The sequence below is a fragment of the Aquarana catesbeiana genome, linkage group LG12, assembly GCF_042186555.1.
Source record: "Aquarana catesbeiana isolate 2022-GZ linkage group LG12, ASM4218655v1, whole genome shotgun sequence".
In the NCBI taxonomy this organism is placed as follows: Eukaryota; Metazoa; Chordata; class Amphibia; order Anura; family Ranidae; genus Aquarana; species Aquarana catesbeiana.
Window position 1 is genome coordinate 5,453,463 of NC_133335.1, and position 15,067 is coordinate 5,468,529.

The following is a 15,067-nucleotide window of genomic DNA, read 5'->3' on the forward strand; positions in this document are numbered from 1 at the left end:
AGAGTAAGGTCCAGCTAGGTGATTGTTTAATATCTGTTGGTGAAGATCACAACCAGCGATTCTTTCTTCTTCCAGATCAAAGCTCGCTCCCAGCTGCTTATTTCTGGCCTTTTCCCATCCGCGTACTGGTTTGGACAAGCGCTGGTGGACATCGCCCTCTATTGGTTCCTCCTTTTCCTGATGGTCGGCATCCTGTTTGCGTTCAACCATTCCGTCCATCTGTCGTTCTTAAACGCGGTGCTGCTTGTGAGTATCATCGCTCAGCTTTTCACAGCCATGCATTTAGCTGAACCGCTAAAAATTTTAATTATTTAACCACTGCAGCTCCGGTAGGTTTTACCCTCTTCCTGACCAGGTCATTTTTTTTGGTGATACGGCACTGCGCTGCGTTACTTTAACTGACAATTGTGTGGTTGTGTGACGCTGTACCTCCTGCGGTTTTTATTTTTTTGCGCTATAAACAAAGACCAATAATTTTGAAAAAAAAAAAATATTTTTTTTTTTACTTTCTGCTGTAAAACACATCCAAAAAAAAAAAAATTTAAAAATCTAATTTCTTCATCAGTTTAGGCCAATATGTATTCTGCTACATATTTCTGATAAAAAAAATCCCAATAATTGTATATTGATTGGTTTGTGCAAAAGTTATAGCATCTACAAACTATGGGATAGATTTATGGCACGCACGCGCCCCAGGTCCGATGGAGAAAATCACATACGGGTATGTGATATTGCGCTAAAGGGCCGTCCTGATGCAGTATAAAAATGTGGGCCGGTCCTTAACCACTTCCGGACTGCCGCACGCCAATATACGTCCTCACTTTGAAGAGGAATATCGTTGTTATGGCAGCAGCTAGCTACCATAACCCCGGTATCCTCTTCTTCGGCCGGCTGTCCGAGTGGTCTCTTATCGGAAAGTGGCCGCGAGGTCACTTTTATTGGCGGCTGGAGAGGGCCCTCCCGCCGCGCTCAGGCGCCCTCCGCCGCTTACCGGAGCCATCAGCAGTGGTGGAGGCGATCGGATATTACCCCTTGCAAGGTATGGAGATGAGTGAGGGGAAGATGTCCCCCACCCGTCTCCATAACATTGCAGGGCTGAAGCGACGTCAAAACGTCACTTCCGCCCATAGCTCCTAAAAGGCCATTTTTTTTTTAATTATTTTTTTTAAATGACATTTTTTTTTTGCATTTTAATGTAAATATGAGATGTGAGGTCTTTTTGACCCCCAGATCTCATATTTAAGAGGACCTGTCATGCTTTTTTCTATTACAAGGGATGTTTACATCCCTTGTAATAGGAATAAAAGTGACACCATTTAAAAAAAAAACAAAAAACAGTGTAAGAATTAAAAATAAAAGGTAAAATAAATAAGAAATGCGCCCCATCCCGCAGAGCTTGCGTGCCGAAGCGGACGCATATGTGAGTAGCGCCCGCATATGAAAACAGTGTTCAAACCACACATGTGAGGTATCGCTGCGATCGGTAGAGTGAGAGCAATAATTCTAGCCCTAGACCTCCTCTGTAACTCAAAACATGCAACCTGTAGAATTTTTTAAGGGGAAAAGTTTGTCGCCATTCCATGAGCGGGCGCAATTTTGAAGCGTGACATGTTGGGTATCCAATTAGTCGGCGTAACATTATCTTTCACGATATAAAAAAAAATAAATTGGGCTAATTTTACTGTTGTCTTATTTTTTAATTCAAAAAAGTGTATATTTTCCAAAAAAAAGTGCGCTTGTAAGACCGCTGCGCAAATACGGTGTGACAGAAAATATTGCAATGATCGCCATTTTATTCTCTAGGGTGTTAGAAAAAAATGTATAGTGTTTGGAGGTTGTAAGTAATTTTCTTGCAAAAAAAAAACCTGTTTTTAACTTGTAAACAACAAATCTCAAAAAGATGCTCGGTCCTTAAGTGGTTAAGCATGTAAAGCCCAACTGGACTTTTAATTTTAAATCATCTGAAGACCTTCCAGGTGAATCAAAACAAAAGGTGAGCCAAATCTTACAGTTGGTTTTCTTTAGAAAGCCCCAGTAGAGAAGTCGGTCCCCTGCCAGCAGCTTTAGAGGAGGGCCGATGCTCTCTGTGTGAAAGCAGTGGTCTTTCTGCAGAGGTCCATCACGCCCACCTGCTGAGTCAGAACCAGAGCTCCTCCAATCAGCAAGAAGTATGAGCTTTTCTGATTGCACAGCTATAGGTCTGCCACAGCAGGGGGGGCGTTGGTCCTTCCCACACATTGTTCAGGTCTGGTCCATCGTTGTCACCAACAGGAAGCCGGTCCAAGGCAATGATGTCATCACTGGGCCTCTGTGCTTGCCTCAGTGCCAGCAGATCATGGCTGGTGGGAGGAACCGACAGAGTGCTATACAGAGCTTCCTGAAAACATCACCACACCCGGCCTCAGTACTCAACTCAAGAGCCCTCAGTCCTGATGCAAGCAGTGGGCTGGTTCTTGGGAGGAGTTATGCAAATATCAACCTCTACAACTGTGCAAGACTGAAGGGAAGGTCAGGTTTGGGGTGGCCCCAGATTATAATAACCTTATGAAAATTCTACATGTGTCCAATGTGTGTGGGTCAGGAATATATATGTGCTACATCAAAGTTATCTTTTGATTTGCAGATTGTGGAAATTTTGGGTTACGGCATGGCCATGGTCCTCTATGTCTACATCATCACGTTGGTGTTTGAGAAGAGGGAGATTCCTAATGGCTGGTGGTCCCTCTTCTTTATGTGGGTAAGTAGGTAACATTGTTTTTCGTGGGTCACTTTGGCTTTTTCATGCCTAAAAAGGGATACAGATTGGAGAACATTTTCCTGTGGGCCTCTTTCTAAGCCATATATTTTTCATGGATCTGCAGACAGCAATAAAAACTCTCCGGGATTTGGGTGGTGGGGCTCTTGGTGGAGGATGGAAACAAATTGAAATATTGTTATAGTGTGGCAACTCACTACTGCCCATTGGAGCCCCAACTGGGCCCCAGGAAGAGTAATGCCCTGTACACACGATCAGACATTCCGACAACAAAACCGTGTTTTTTTTTCCGACACATGTTGGCTCAAACTTGTCTTGCATACACACGGTTGCACAAATCTTGTAGGAAATTCCGAACGTCAAGAACGCGGTGACGTACAACATGCACGACAAGCCGAGAAAAATTAAGGTCAATAGCCAGTGCGACTCTTCTGCTTGATTCCTAGCATGCGTGGAATTTTGTGCGTCGGAATTGTGTACACACGATCGGAATTTCCGACAACGGATTTTGTTGTCGGAAAATTTGAGATCCAGCTCTCAAATTTTTGTTGGGAATTCTGACAGCAAATGTCCGATGGAGCCTGCACACGGTCGGAATTTCCAACAACAAGCTCACATCGAACATTTGTTGTCGGAAATTCTGACCGTGTGTACACGGCATTACACTTGAGTGCAAGGATGAGAGCACCAAGCTGTCTAGACAGGAATGTTTTGTCTATCATATCATAACATCAACGCATTTCGGACTACTAATTCCCCTTCATCAGGGCTGAGATGTATTGCGCAAGGGTGGTGAATGCTGTATCTCTTTATAAGCTGTATTTAGAAGCTCAGTTAAAGTTGAACCACCTTCCACCGGTCTTCTTCTGGCTTCTTCTTCTTCTTCTTTGGCTGTCTTGATTGGCTGGGCCAGAATGAGGTAGGTGATGTGCACGTGCATGGGAGGTAATTCATCTCTGCACCAAGACATGCCAAGAATGCAGGCACACTTAGGAGAAACCTTGTTGGAAGAGGAGCTTTTATTGCAGAAGAGGCATACAAGGGGTGATTCAATAAGCAGATGGGCAGTTGGGGGCGGAGTTAAAAGCAGGCAGCCATTTTCAGATGGGGTGGCAGTGAACGACCCATAAGGCATTCCTGGCACTGGTGGTGTGGATGCAGTTGTAAGGCCAGACAAGAAATACATGAAGGCAATGGGAATATTCAAGAAATTCATAGTAGTGACAATTGTGTTGTGTGTTGGTATTGCTGAGACAGATTCATCAAGGCATACCGCCATATTGGATCCAAGAAATGTGGAGCATAGTAAGACCTCTATGTTGGTGATTATTGTGTGGACTGTAATGAAATAATATGCTATAATAAATAATAGTATATAACTAAAATATATTGCTATAACTCTAATATGGAATATTACATTGATATTTAGATCAATGTGTATATATATACAGAATATGTATATATATATATAAAATCTCATGTCACTATGGAGCAAAATCTCTGAGGAACGTTTCCAACACCTTGTTGTATCTATGCCACCAAGAATGAAGGCAAAGGGGGGTCCAACCCGCTACTAGTGAGGGGGACCTAATAAAGGGTGTCCAACCAGCTACTAGCAAGGGGGACCTAAGTGGCCGGTGAGTGTGTGTGTATATATATAATATATATATTGTACAGGACACCGGGAAACAGTAGATAGCGGAGTAGAGGTTCCGTGTGGACTGTAACACAGGCAGGTGCAGGCAGGCCGGGTCATACACAGGTGGGCAGATCAGGAACAGACACGGAGGCTGGAGCAGGGTCGAGATGCAGGACGGGTAGGTAACAGGCAGATGCAGCGTCAGGAATAAGCCGAGTCAAAAACTGAAACAGGTAGCAGGAATCACAGGGAATTCTGTAGACAAGACAGCACTGATTCTGGGTACTGACCGGGTTTGAATAGTCCACTTGGTGCCAAGAACTGTCACAGGGTGCGCGCGCACACATTCATTAGCATCCCGGTCTTCACTGGTGTGCATTGGCGCACCCAAGCATGCCCGCGCCTGTGTAGTCCTACGTGGTTAGTGTTTGGCTGAAGCCATTTATTATCAATCAACTGTATTTACTCTTTTTAAAATCATAATGACAACAGAAACTATCCAAATGACCCTGATCAAAAGTTTACATACCCCAGTCCTTAATACCATGTATTGCCCCCTTTAACATCAATGACAGCTTGAAGTCTTTTGTGGTATTTGTGGGTGAGGCTCTTAATCTTCTCAGATGGTAAAGCTGCCCATTCCTCTTGGCAAAAATCCTCCAGCTCCTGTAAATTCTTGGGCAGTTTTGCATGACTGGCACGTTTGAGATCTCCCCAGAGTGGCTCAATGACATTGAGGTCCGGAGACTGAGATGGCCACTCCAGAACCTTCACTTTATTCTGCTGTAGCCAATGACAGGTGGACTTGGCCTTGTGTTTTGGATCATTGTCATGTTGGAATCTCCAAGTACATCCCATGCGCAGCTTCCTGGCTGATGAATGCAAATGTTCCTCCAGTATTTTTTGATAACATACGGCATTCATCTTGCCATCAGTTTTGACCAAATTTCCTGTGCCTTTGTAGCCCACACATCCCCAAAACATCAGCGATCCACTTCCGTGTTTCACAGTAGGGATGGTGGACCTTTCATCATAGGCTTTGTTGACTCCTCTCAAAATGTAGTGTTTATGGTTGTGGCCAAAAAGCTCAATTTTGGTCTCATCACACCAAATGACTTTGTGGCAGAAGGTTTGAGGCTTGTCTCTGTGCTGTTTGGCGTATTGTAAGAGGGATACTTTGTGGCATTTGCATAGTAATGGCTTTCTTCTGGCGACTCGACCATGCAGCCCATCTGTCTTCAAGTGCCTCCTTATTGTGCATCTTGAAAGAGCCACACCACATGTTTTCAGAGAGTCCTGTATTTCACTTGAAGTTATTTGTGGGTTTTTCTTTGGATCCCGAACAATTTTCCTGGCAGTTGTGGCTGAAATTTTAGTTGGTCTACCTGACCGTGGTTTGGTTTCAACAGAACTCCTCATTTTCCACTTCTTGATTGGAGTTTGAACACTGCTGATTGGCATTCTCAATTCCTTGGATATCTTTTTATATCCCTTTCCTGTTTTATACAGTTCAACTACCTTTTCCCGCAGATCCTTTGACAATTCTTTTTCTTTCCCCATGACTCAGAATCCAGAAACGTCAGTGCAGCACTGGATGAAAGATGCAAGGGTCTGTCAGGAGTCCAGAAACTCATTGACCTTTTATACACACACTCTAATTACAAGCAAACAGATCACAGGTGAGGGTGGCTACCTTTAACCACTTGCCGACCGCCTCACGCATATATACGTGAGCAGAGCGGCACGGGCAGGCAAAATCACGTACCTGGTACGTGATTGCCTTCCCGCGGGCGGGGGTCCGATCGGACCCCCCCCGGTGCCATCGGCGGTCGGCGTTTGGTTGGAAGCGATCAGAGATGAGGGGGAGACCATCCGATCGTGGCCCCCCCCTCGCGATCGCTCCCAGCCAATGAGAAACATCCCCTGCCTCTGTATAGTACACAGAGGCAGAGGATGTGATGTCATCTCTCCTCGGCTGGCCAGTTTCCGTTCCAGCGCCGAGGAGAGAAGACATGTAAGTGCACAAAACACTACACACACACAGTAGAACATGCCAGGCACACTAAACACCCCCTATCCCCCCCCCCATCACCCCCCCCCTGTCACAAACTGACATCAAGCAGTTTTTTTGTTTTGTTTTGTTTTTTTCCTGATTACTGCATAGTGTCAGTTTGTGACAGTTAGCAGTGGTAGGGCAGTTAGTATTAGCCCCCTGTAGGTCTAGGGTACCCCCCTAACCCCCCCTAATAAAGTTTTAACCCCTTGATCACCCCCTGTCACCAGTGTCGCTAAGCGATCATTTTTCTGATCGCTGTATTAGTGTCGCTGGTGACGCTAGTTAGGGACGTAAATATTTAGGTTCGCTGTCAGCGTTTTATAGCGACAGGGACCCCCATATACTACCTAATAAATGTTTTAACCCCTTGATTGCCCCCTAGTTAACCCTTTCACCACTGATCACTGTATAACCGTTACGGGTGACGCTGGTTAGTTTGTTTATTTTATATAGTGTCAGGGCACCCGCCGTTTATTACCGAATAAAGGTTTAGCCCCCTGATCGCCCGGCGGTGATATGCGTCACCCCAGGCAGCGTCAGATTAGCGCCAGTACCGCGAACACCCACGCACGCACCGTACACCTCCCTTAGTGGTATAGTATCTGAACGCATCAATATCTGATCCGATCAGATCTATACTAGCGTCCCCAGCAGTTTAGGGTTCCCAAAAACGCAGTGTTAGCGGGATCAGCCCAGATACCTGCTAGCACCTGCGTTTTGCCCCTCCGCCCGGCCCAGCCCACCCAAGTGCAGTATCGATCGATCACTGTCACTTACAAAACACTAAACGCATAACTGCAGCGTTCACAGAGTCAGGCCTGATCCCTGCGATCGCTAACAGTTTTTTTGGTAGCATTTTGGTGAACTGGCAAGCGCCAGCCCCAGGCAGCGTCAGGTTAGCGCCAGTACCGCTAACACCCACGCACGCACCGTACACCTCCCTTAGTGGTATAGTATCTGAACGGATCAATATCTGATCCGATCAGATCTATACTGGCGTCCCCAGCAGTTTAGGGTTCCCAAAAACGCAGTGTTAGTGGGATCAGCCCAGATACCTGCTAGCACCTGCGTTTTGCCCCTCCGCCCGGCCCAGCCCAGCCCACCCAAGTGCAGTATCGATCGATCACTGTCACTTTTTTTTGTAGCGTTTTGGTGAACTGGCAAGCGCCAGCGGCCTAGTACACCCCGGTCGTAGTCAAACCAGCACTGCAGTAACACTTGGTGACGTGGCGAGTCCCATAAGTGCAGTTCAAGCTGGTGAGGTGGCAAGCACAAGTAGTGTCCCGCTGCCACCAAGAAGACAAACACAGGCCCGTCGTGCCCATAGTGCCCTTCCTGCTGCATTCGCCAATCCTAATTTGTGAACCCACCGCTTCTGCAGCGCCCGTACTTCCCCCATTCACATCCCCAACCAAATGCAGTCGGCTGCATGAGAGGCATTTTCTTTATGTCCTCCCGAGTACCCCTACCCAACGAACTCCCCCAAAAAGATGTTGTGTCTGCAGCAAACGCGGATATAGGCGTGACACCCGCTATTATTGTCCCTCCTGTCCTGACAATCCTGGTCTTTGCATTGGTGAATGTTTTGAACGCTACCATTCACTAGTTGAGTATTAGCGTAGGGTACAGCATTGCACAGACTAGGCACACTTTCACAGGGTCTCCCAAGATGCCATCGCATTTTGAGAGACCCGAACCTGGAACCGGTTACAGTTATAAAAGTTAGTTACAAAAAAAAGTGTAAAAAAAAAAAAAAAAAAACACAAACAAAAATAAAAAAAAATAGTTGTCGTTTTATTGTTCTCTCTCTCTCTATTCTCTCTCTATTGTTCTGCTCTTTTTTACTGTATTCTATTCTGCAATGTTTTATTGTTATTATGTTTTATCATGTTTGCTTTTCAGGTATGCAATTTTTTATACTTTACCGTTTACTGTGCTTTATTGTTAACCATTTTTTTGTCTTCAGGTACGCCATTCACGACTTTGAGTGGTTATACCAGAATGATGCCTGCAGGTTTAGGTATCATCTTGGTATCATTCTTTTTAGCCAGCGGTCGGCTTTCATGTAAAAGCAATCCTAGCGGCTAATTAGCCCCTAGACTGCTTTTACAAGCAGTGGGAGGGAATGCCCCCCCCCCCCCACCGTCTTCCGTGTTTTTCTCTGGCTCTCCTGTCTCAACAGGGAACCTGAGAATGCAGCCGGTGATTCAGCCAGCTGACCATAGAGCTGATCAGAGACCAGAGTGGCTCCAAACATCTCTATGGCCTAAGAAACCGGAAGCTACAAGCATTTTATGACTTAGATTTCGCCGGATGTAAACAGCGCCATTGGGAAATTGGGGGAGCATTTTATCACACCGATCTTGGTGTGATCAGATGCTTTGAGGGCAGAGGAGAGATCTAGGGTCTAATAGACCCCAATTTTTTCAAAAAAGAGTACCTGTCACTACCTATTGCTATCATAGGGGATATTTACATTCCCTGAGATAACAATAAAAATGATTTAAAAAAAAAAAATGAAAGGAACAGTTTAAAAATAAGATAAAAAAGCAAAAAAATAATAAAGGAAAAAAAAAAAAAAAAAAAAAAAAAAAAAGCACCCCTGTCCCCCCTGCTCTCGCGCTAAGGCGAACGCAAGTGTCGGTCTGGCGTCAAATGTAAACAGCAATTGCACCATGCATGTGAGGTATCACCGCGAATGTCAGATCGAGGGCAGTAATTTTAGCAGTAGACCTCCTCTGTAAATCTAAAGTGGTAACCTGTAAAGGCTTTTAAAGGCTTTTAAAAATGTATTAATTTTGTTGCCACTGCACGTTTGTGCGCAATTTTAAAGCATGTCATGTTTGGTATCCATGTACTCGGCCTAAGATCATCTTTTTTATTTCATCAAACATTTGGGCAATATAGTGTGTTTTAGTGCATTAAAATTTAAAAAAGTGTGTTTTTTCCACAAAAAATGCGTTTGAAAAATCGCTGCGCAATTACTGTGTGAAAAAAAAAAATGAAACACCCACCATTTTAATCTGTAGGGCATTTGCTTTAAAATAATATATAATGATTGGGGGTTCAAAGTAATTTTCTTGCAAAAAAAAATAATTTTTTCATGTAATCAAAAAGTGTCAGAAAGGGCTTTGTCTTCAAGTGGTTAGAAGAGTGGGTGATGTGTGACATAAGCTTCTAAATGTTGTGCATAAAATGCCAGGACAGTTCAAAACCCCCCCAAATGACCCCATTTTGGAAAGTAGACACCCCAAGCTATTTGCTGAGAGGCATGTCGAGTCCATGGAATATTTTATATTGTGACACAAGTTGCGGGAAAGAGACAAATTTTTTTTTTTTTTTTTGCACAAAGTTGTCACTAAATGTTATATTGCTCAAACATGCCATAGGGATTTGTGAAATTACACCCCAAAATAAATTCTGCTGCTTCTCCTGAGTACGGGGATACCACATGTGTGAGACTTTTTGGGAGCCTAGCCGCGTACGGGACCCCGAAAACCAAGCACCGCCTTCAGGCTTTCTAAGGCCGTAAATTTTTGATTTCACTCTTCACTGCCTATCACAGTCTCGGAGGCCATGGAATGCCCAGGTGGCACAAACCCCCCCCCAAATGACCCCATTTTGGAAAGTAGACACCCCAAGCTATTTGCTGAGAGGTATAGTGAGTATTTTGCAGACCTCACTTTTTGTCACAAGGTTTTGAAAATTGAAAAAAGAAAAAAAAAAAAAAAAATTTCTGGTCTTTCTTCATTTTCAAAAACAAATGAGAGCTGCAAAATACTCACCATGCCTCTCAGCAAATAGCTTGGGGTGTCTACTTTCCAAAATGGGGTCATTTGGGGGGGTTTTGTGCCATCTTGGCATTTTATGGCCTTCAAAACTGTGATAGGTAGTGAGGAGTGAAATCAAAAATGTGTGCCCTTAGAAATCCTGAAGGCGGTGATTGGTTTTCGGGGTCCCGTACGCGGCTAGGCTCCCAAAAAGTCCCACACATGTGGTATCCCCATACTCAGGAGAAGCAGCTGAATGTATTTTGGGGTGCAATTCCACATATGCCCATGGCCTATGTGAGCAATATATCATTTAGTGACAACTTTTTGTAAATTTTTTTTTTTTTTTTGTCATTATTCAATCACTTGGGACAAAAAAAATAAATATTCAATGGGCTCAACATGCCTCTCAGCAATTTCCTTGGGGTGTCTACTTTCCAAAATGGGGTCATTTGGGGGGGGGTTTGTACTGCCCTGCCGTTTTAGCACCTCAAGAAATGACATAGGCAGTCATAAACTAAAAGCTGTGTAAATTCCAGAAAATGTACCCTAGTTTGTAGACGCTATAACTTTTGCGCAAACCAATAAATATACGTTTATTGACATTTTTTTTACCAAAGACATGTGGCCGAATACATTTTGGTCTAAATGTATGACTAAAATTTAGTTTATTCGATTTTTTTTATAACAAAAAGTAGAAAATATCATTTTTTTTCAAAATTTTCGGTCTTTTTCCGTTTATAGCGCAAAAAATAAAAACGGCAGAGGTGATCAAATACCATCAAAAGAAAGCTCTATTTGTGGGAAGAAAAGGACGCAAATTTCGTTTGGGTAGAGCATTGCGACCGCGCAATTAGCAGTTAAAGCGACGCAGTGCCAAATTGTAAAAAGTGCTCTGGTCAGGAAGGGGGTAAATCCTTCTGGGGCTGAAGTGGTTAATAGCCATTCAAACCCCTTTGTGTCAACTTGTGTGCATGTTATCAGGCCAAAATCACCAGGGGTATGTAAACTTTAGATCAGGGTCATTTGGGTAGTTTCTGTTGTCATTATGATTTAGAAAGAGTAAACACAGTTGTTTGATAATAAATGGCTTCAGCCAAACACTAATCATCAGTGAAAGAAAAGTTTTTGTGTTACCATTCATATTCTCTGAAAAATGGCCAAGAAATCATAAATTCTATGTAAACTTATGAGCACAACTGTATATATATATATATATATATATATATATATATATATATATATATATATATATATATATAATATGTATATAGTAGTTTATTGTACAAAGTAATACTACTTGTTTCTTTTTTATCCTTTTATCTCTTTCCAAAAACGAAAAACAAAAAGTTTTACTTTAAATTGGGAGTGTTACTTCATGAATCACGTGGATTTATCATCTCTTGCAGTCCTCCCTCATCCCGATAGCGATCTTCCCATTGCAAAACCACAGTTCCTTGGCACGAGGATTTTATATCGCCTGCCTGATCTTGCTGCCATCCAGCAATCTGATAGGGTTTATGATCGGACTGGTGAGTGTCAATTTGTAGTTTTTTTAATCTCAAACGTTATTATAGTAAGTCACGTCGTACTATCGATATGCCGGCAAAAAGAAAAAATAATAAAATGCGTTCTTCACGTGTAGAAGATAAAATAAATTTGAGGGCTGATGTTCCGAGGGAACTATTTGTTATTACCCATAGCAACCAATTATCTACCAGAAGTCCAGTTTTAAGCTAAAAGGGGTAAAAAAAAATGCATTGCTGTTCCTCCATAGAAGTTGCATATACAGTAAATTTACTCTGGGCAAATGGGGAAAAATCAATTGCTTCCATGTTTTATTCTTTGCAGATCGAATGTGTGAATCAGGAAATAAAGGCATTTTGGCCAGTAGATGGCACTGAGGAGCATACTTCTTTTCTTGGGATAGTCTCCATAGCCAGCACCATCTCTGGCCACAAGCGAGCATGATGACTTCTCTGTTAAGGCTCTGCTTGACGTGTTTCGTCACAACCAACTTTGTCCAGGGGCACAGGCATACCCAGGGCTGGTGCTTGACTATTTTGAACCCTAGGCAAGACTAGGGTGTTGCTAGTCTCGCCCAGGATGTGAGTGACTACAGCAGGAAACAGGGTCAGACAGAGCAGACTCACCAGGCAGGATGGATAGGTTTGCCCCTACGTCCGTGCCCACCTCGACCGGGTCCCCACTGGCCTCCTCCAACTCTTCTGCTGTGCCCACCTTGTCTGGCTTCCCACTGGCCTCTTCCGCCTGCTCAGCTGTGCCCACCCCTTGCCGACCGCCTAAGGTATATTTACTGCGAGGCGGCGGCGGCTCTTCTGTGCAAAATCACGTACTGGTACATGATTCTGCACTTCCGGATCTGCGGCGCGCTGTGGTTGGACACAGCGGGAGCCAATCAGCGGGGTCCGGCTGACCCGATCTCTGCTGGGACCTGCCAATCATTTCCGACAGAGGCAGAACGTTGGTCTGTGTATGTAAACAAGGCAGGTCGCCGTTCTGTTAGGGAAGACAGAGTTCCTGTGTTTCTGCTAAGCAGGAACACGGATCTCGGTCTTCCCACCATACAAACACCTCCCCCACACAGTAAGCACTCTCAAGAAATACATTTAACCCTTTGATCGCCTGATGTTAACCCCTTCCCTGCAGTGTCATTAGTACAGTGACAGTGCATATTTTTTTTAGCACTGATCACTGTATTAGTGTCACTGGTCCCCAAAAAAAGTATCAAAAGTGTCAGTTAGTGTCTGATTTGTTCGCCACAATGTCAAAGTCCCGCTATAAGTTGCTGATCGCCACCATTACTAGTAAAGATATATAAACTCCATAAAAACATCCCATAGTTTGTAGACGCGATAACTTTTGCGCAAACCGATCAGTATACGCTTATTGGCCTAAATTGATGAAGAAATTTTGATTTTTTACATTTTTTTTTAATGGTTGTTTTATAGCAGAAAGTAAAAAACATAGGTTGTTTTTCAAAATTTTGGTCTTTTTTTTGTTTATAGCGCAAAAAATAAAAAAACGCAGAGGTGATCAAATACCACCAAAAGAAAGCTCTATTTGTGGGGAAAAAAGGACATCAGTTTCATTTGGGTACAGCACGACCGTGCAATTGTCAGTTAGAGCCCTTTCACACTGGGGCGGTTTGCAGGTTCTATTGCGCTAAAAATAGCGCTTGCAAACCGACCCGAAAGTGCCGCTGCTGTGTATCCAGTGTGAAAGCCCCGAGGGCTTGCACACTGGAGCGATGCGCTGGCAGGACGGTAAAAAAAAGTCCTGCCAGCAGCATCTTCAGAGTGGTGAAGGAGCAGAGTGTATACTGTTCCTTTACCGCTCCTGCCCATTGAAATCAAAGGGACGGCGCGGCTATACCGCCGGCAAAGCGCCTCTGCAGAGGCGCTTTGTGGTGGTATTTAACCCCTTCTCGGCCGCTAGCGGGGGGTAAAACCGCCCCGCTAGCGGCCGCATACCGACGGTAAAACGCCGCTAATAATAGCGGCGTTTTACCGCTGACGCCGCCCCCCGCCCCAGTGTGAAAGGGCTCTTAAAGTAATGCAGTGCCATATCGCAAAAAATGACCTGCTCATTATGAGGGGTAAATCTTCCGGAGCTGAAACGATTAACTGAGGATTCTGATTGGTGGACTTTAGTAGACATGTGCAATTCGTTCCGTTTCCGAATTCGCCTTTACACTAAATTCGACAAATTCGTTAATTGGGAAATATTCGAAACCCGTTTTAACAAATTTTTCCCCGAAGATTCAAAAATTGAAAATTTGTAAATTCGAAAATAAAGAACGAAAATCTGAAAATTCAAAAGAACAAAAATCTGGAAAATAAGAAAGAAAATCCGAAAATTTGAAAACCCAAAAATTAGAAAATCTGAAATAATAACTAACTAATAATAACTATTGCTAACTATTAAATTATAGGTATTGGAATTTCCTTTCAAATTTGGCTGTTAGTGAGCGTAACGAATACGAATTTATCCGAAGTTACGAATTATCCGAAATAACGAATGCCGCATCTAAACGAATGGAACGTAACGAATTAACAATAATAGATATTGATAAAAAAAGTTTTATTATTATTTATTTGTTATGTACCGTTCGTTTAGATGCGGTATTCGTTAGTTCGGATAATCCGTAACTTTGGATAAATTCGCGTTCGTTACGCTCACTAACAGCCAAATTTGAAAGGAAATTCCAATACCTATAATTTAATAGTTCATTATTATTAGCTATTAGTTATTAGTTTGAATTTTCGTTCTTTCGAATTTTCGGATTTTCTTTTGTAGCGGTGTGTGGGGTCGCTGCGTGTAATAGTTCCACACCTCACCCTGATTGGCCGGGCATTCACTTCAGACACACTTTGCCAGTCAATGAACGGTTCTTTAGCTTGTTTTTGTTATGTTATTTAGGGGATTAAACGTGGATGGGGATTAAGGGACATGGGATGCCCAAATAATGAACCTTTCTTGTTTGAACAAAGATGATTGAATCTATATTGACAGTCTCTAAAGCTTCACATCTTCTCCAGCACGCTACTTGAAATCACTTTGCTTTCTCTACTGCGCAAACCTAGATTCCGGTCACCGTTAGCACATGGTGAGGCCCCACTGGCTCCTTTGGTGTAGCAACCAATAGCGTTGAAAAAGGACATTTGTGCTAACTGAAACTTGGTGGACTACTGATCCCAGAAAGTCCACTGCAAATCCTGCCAACCCTCTTGGCTGCAGCAACTTGACTTCCCAACCCCTACAGTCTCTCCTTCTGGCTTCACATCCAATCCTGGCATGTCTCTCCCAGGGCTTCTCACTGTGCT

General features: G+C 43.5%; 1 protein-coding gene across 1 annotated transcript in view; it reads left to right on the forward strand.

The window, feature by feature from the left end:
• Positions 1–15,067, forward strand: part of LOC141113852 (ABC-type organic anion transporter ABCA8-like) — a 111,355-nt gene that overhangs the window by 74,839 nt on the left and 21,449 nt on the right. The window contains exons 23-25 of the mRNA XM_073607175.1: positions 76–246; positions 2,624–2,737; positions 11,630–11,752. Coding sequence (XP_073463276.1) covers positions 76–246; positions 2,624–2,737; positions 11,630–11,752 — 408 coding nt within the window. The remainder of the gene's footprint in view (positions 1–75; positions 247–2,623; positions 2,738–11,629; positions 11,753–15,067) is intronic.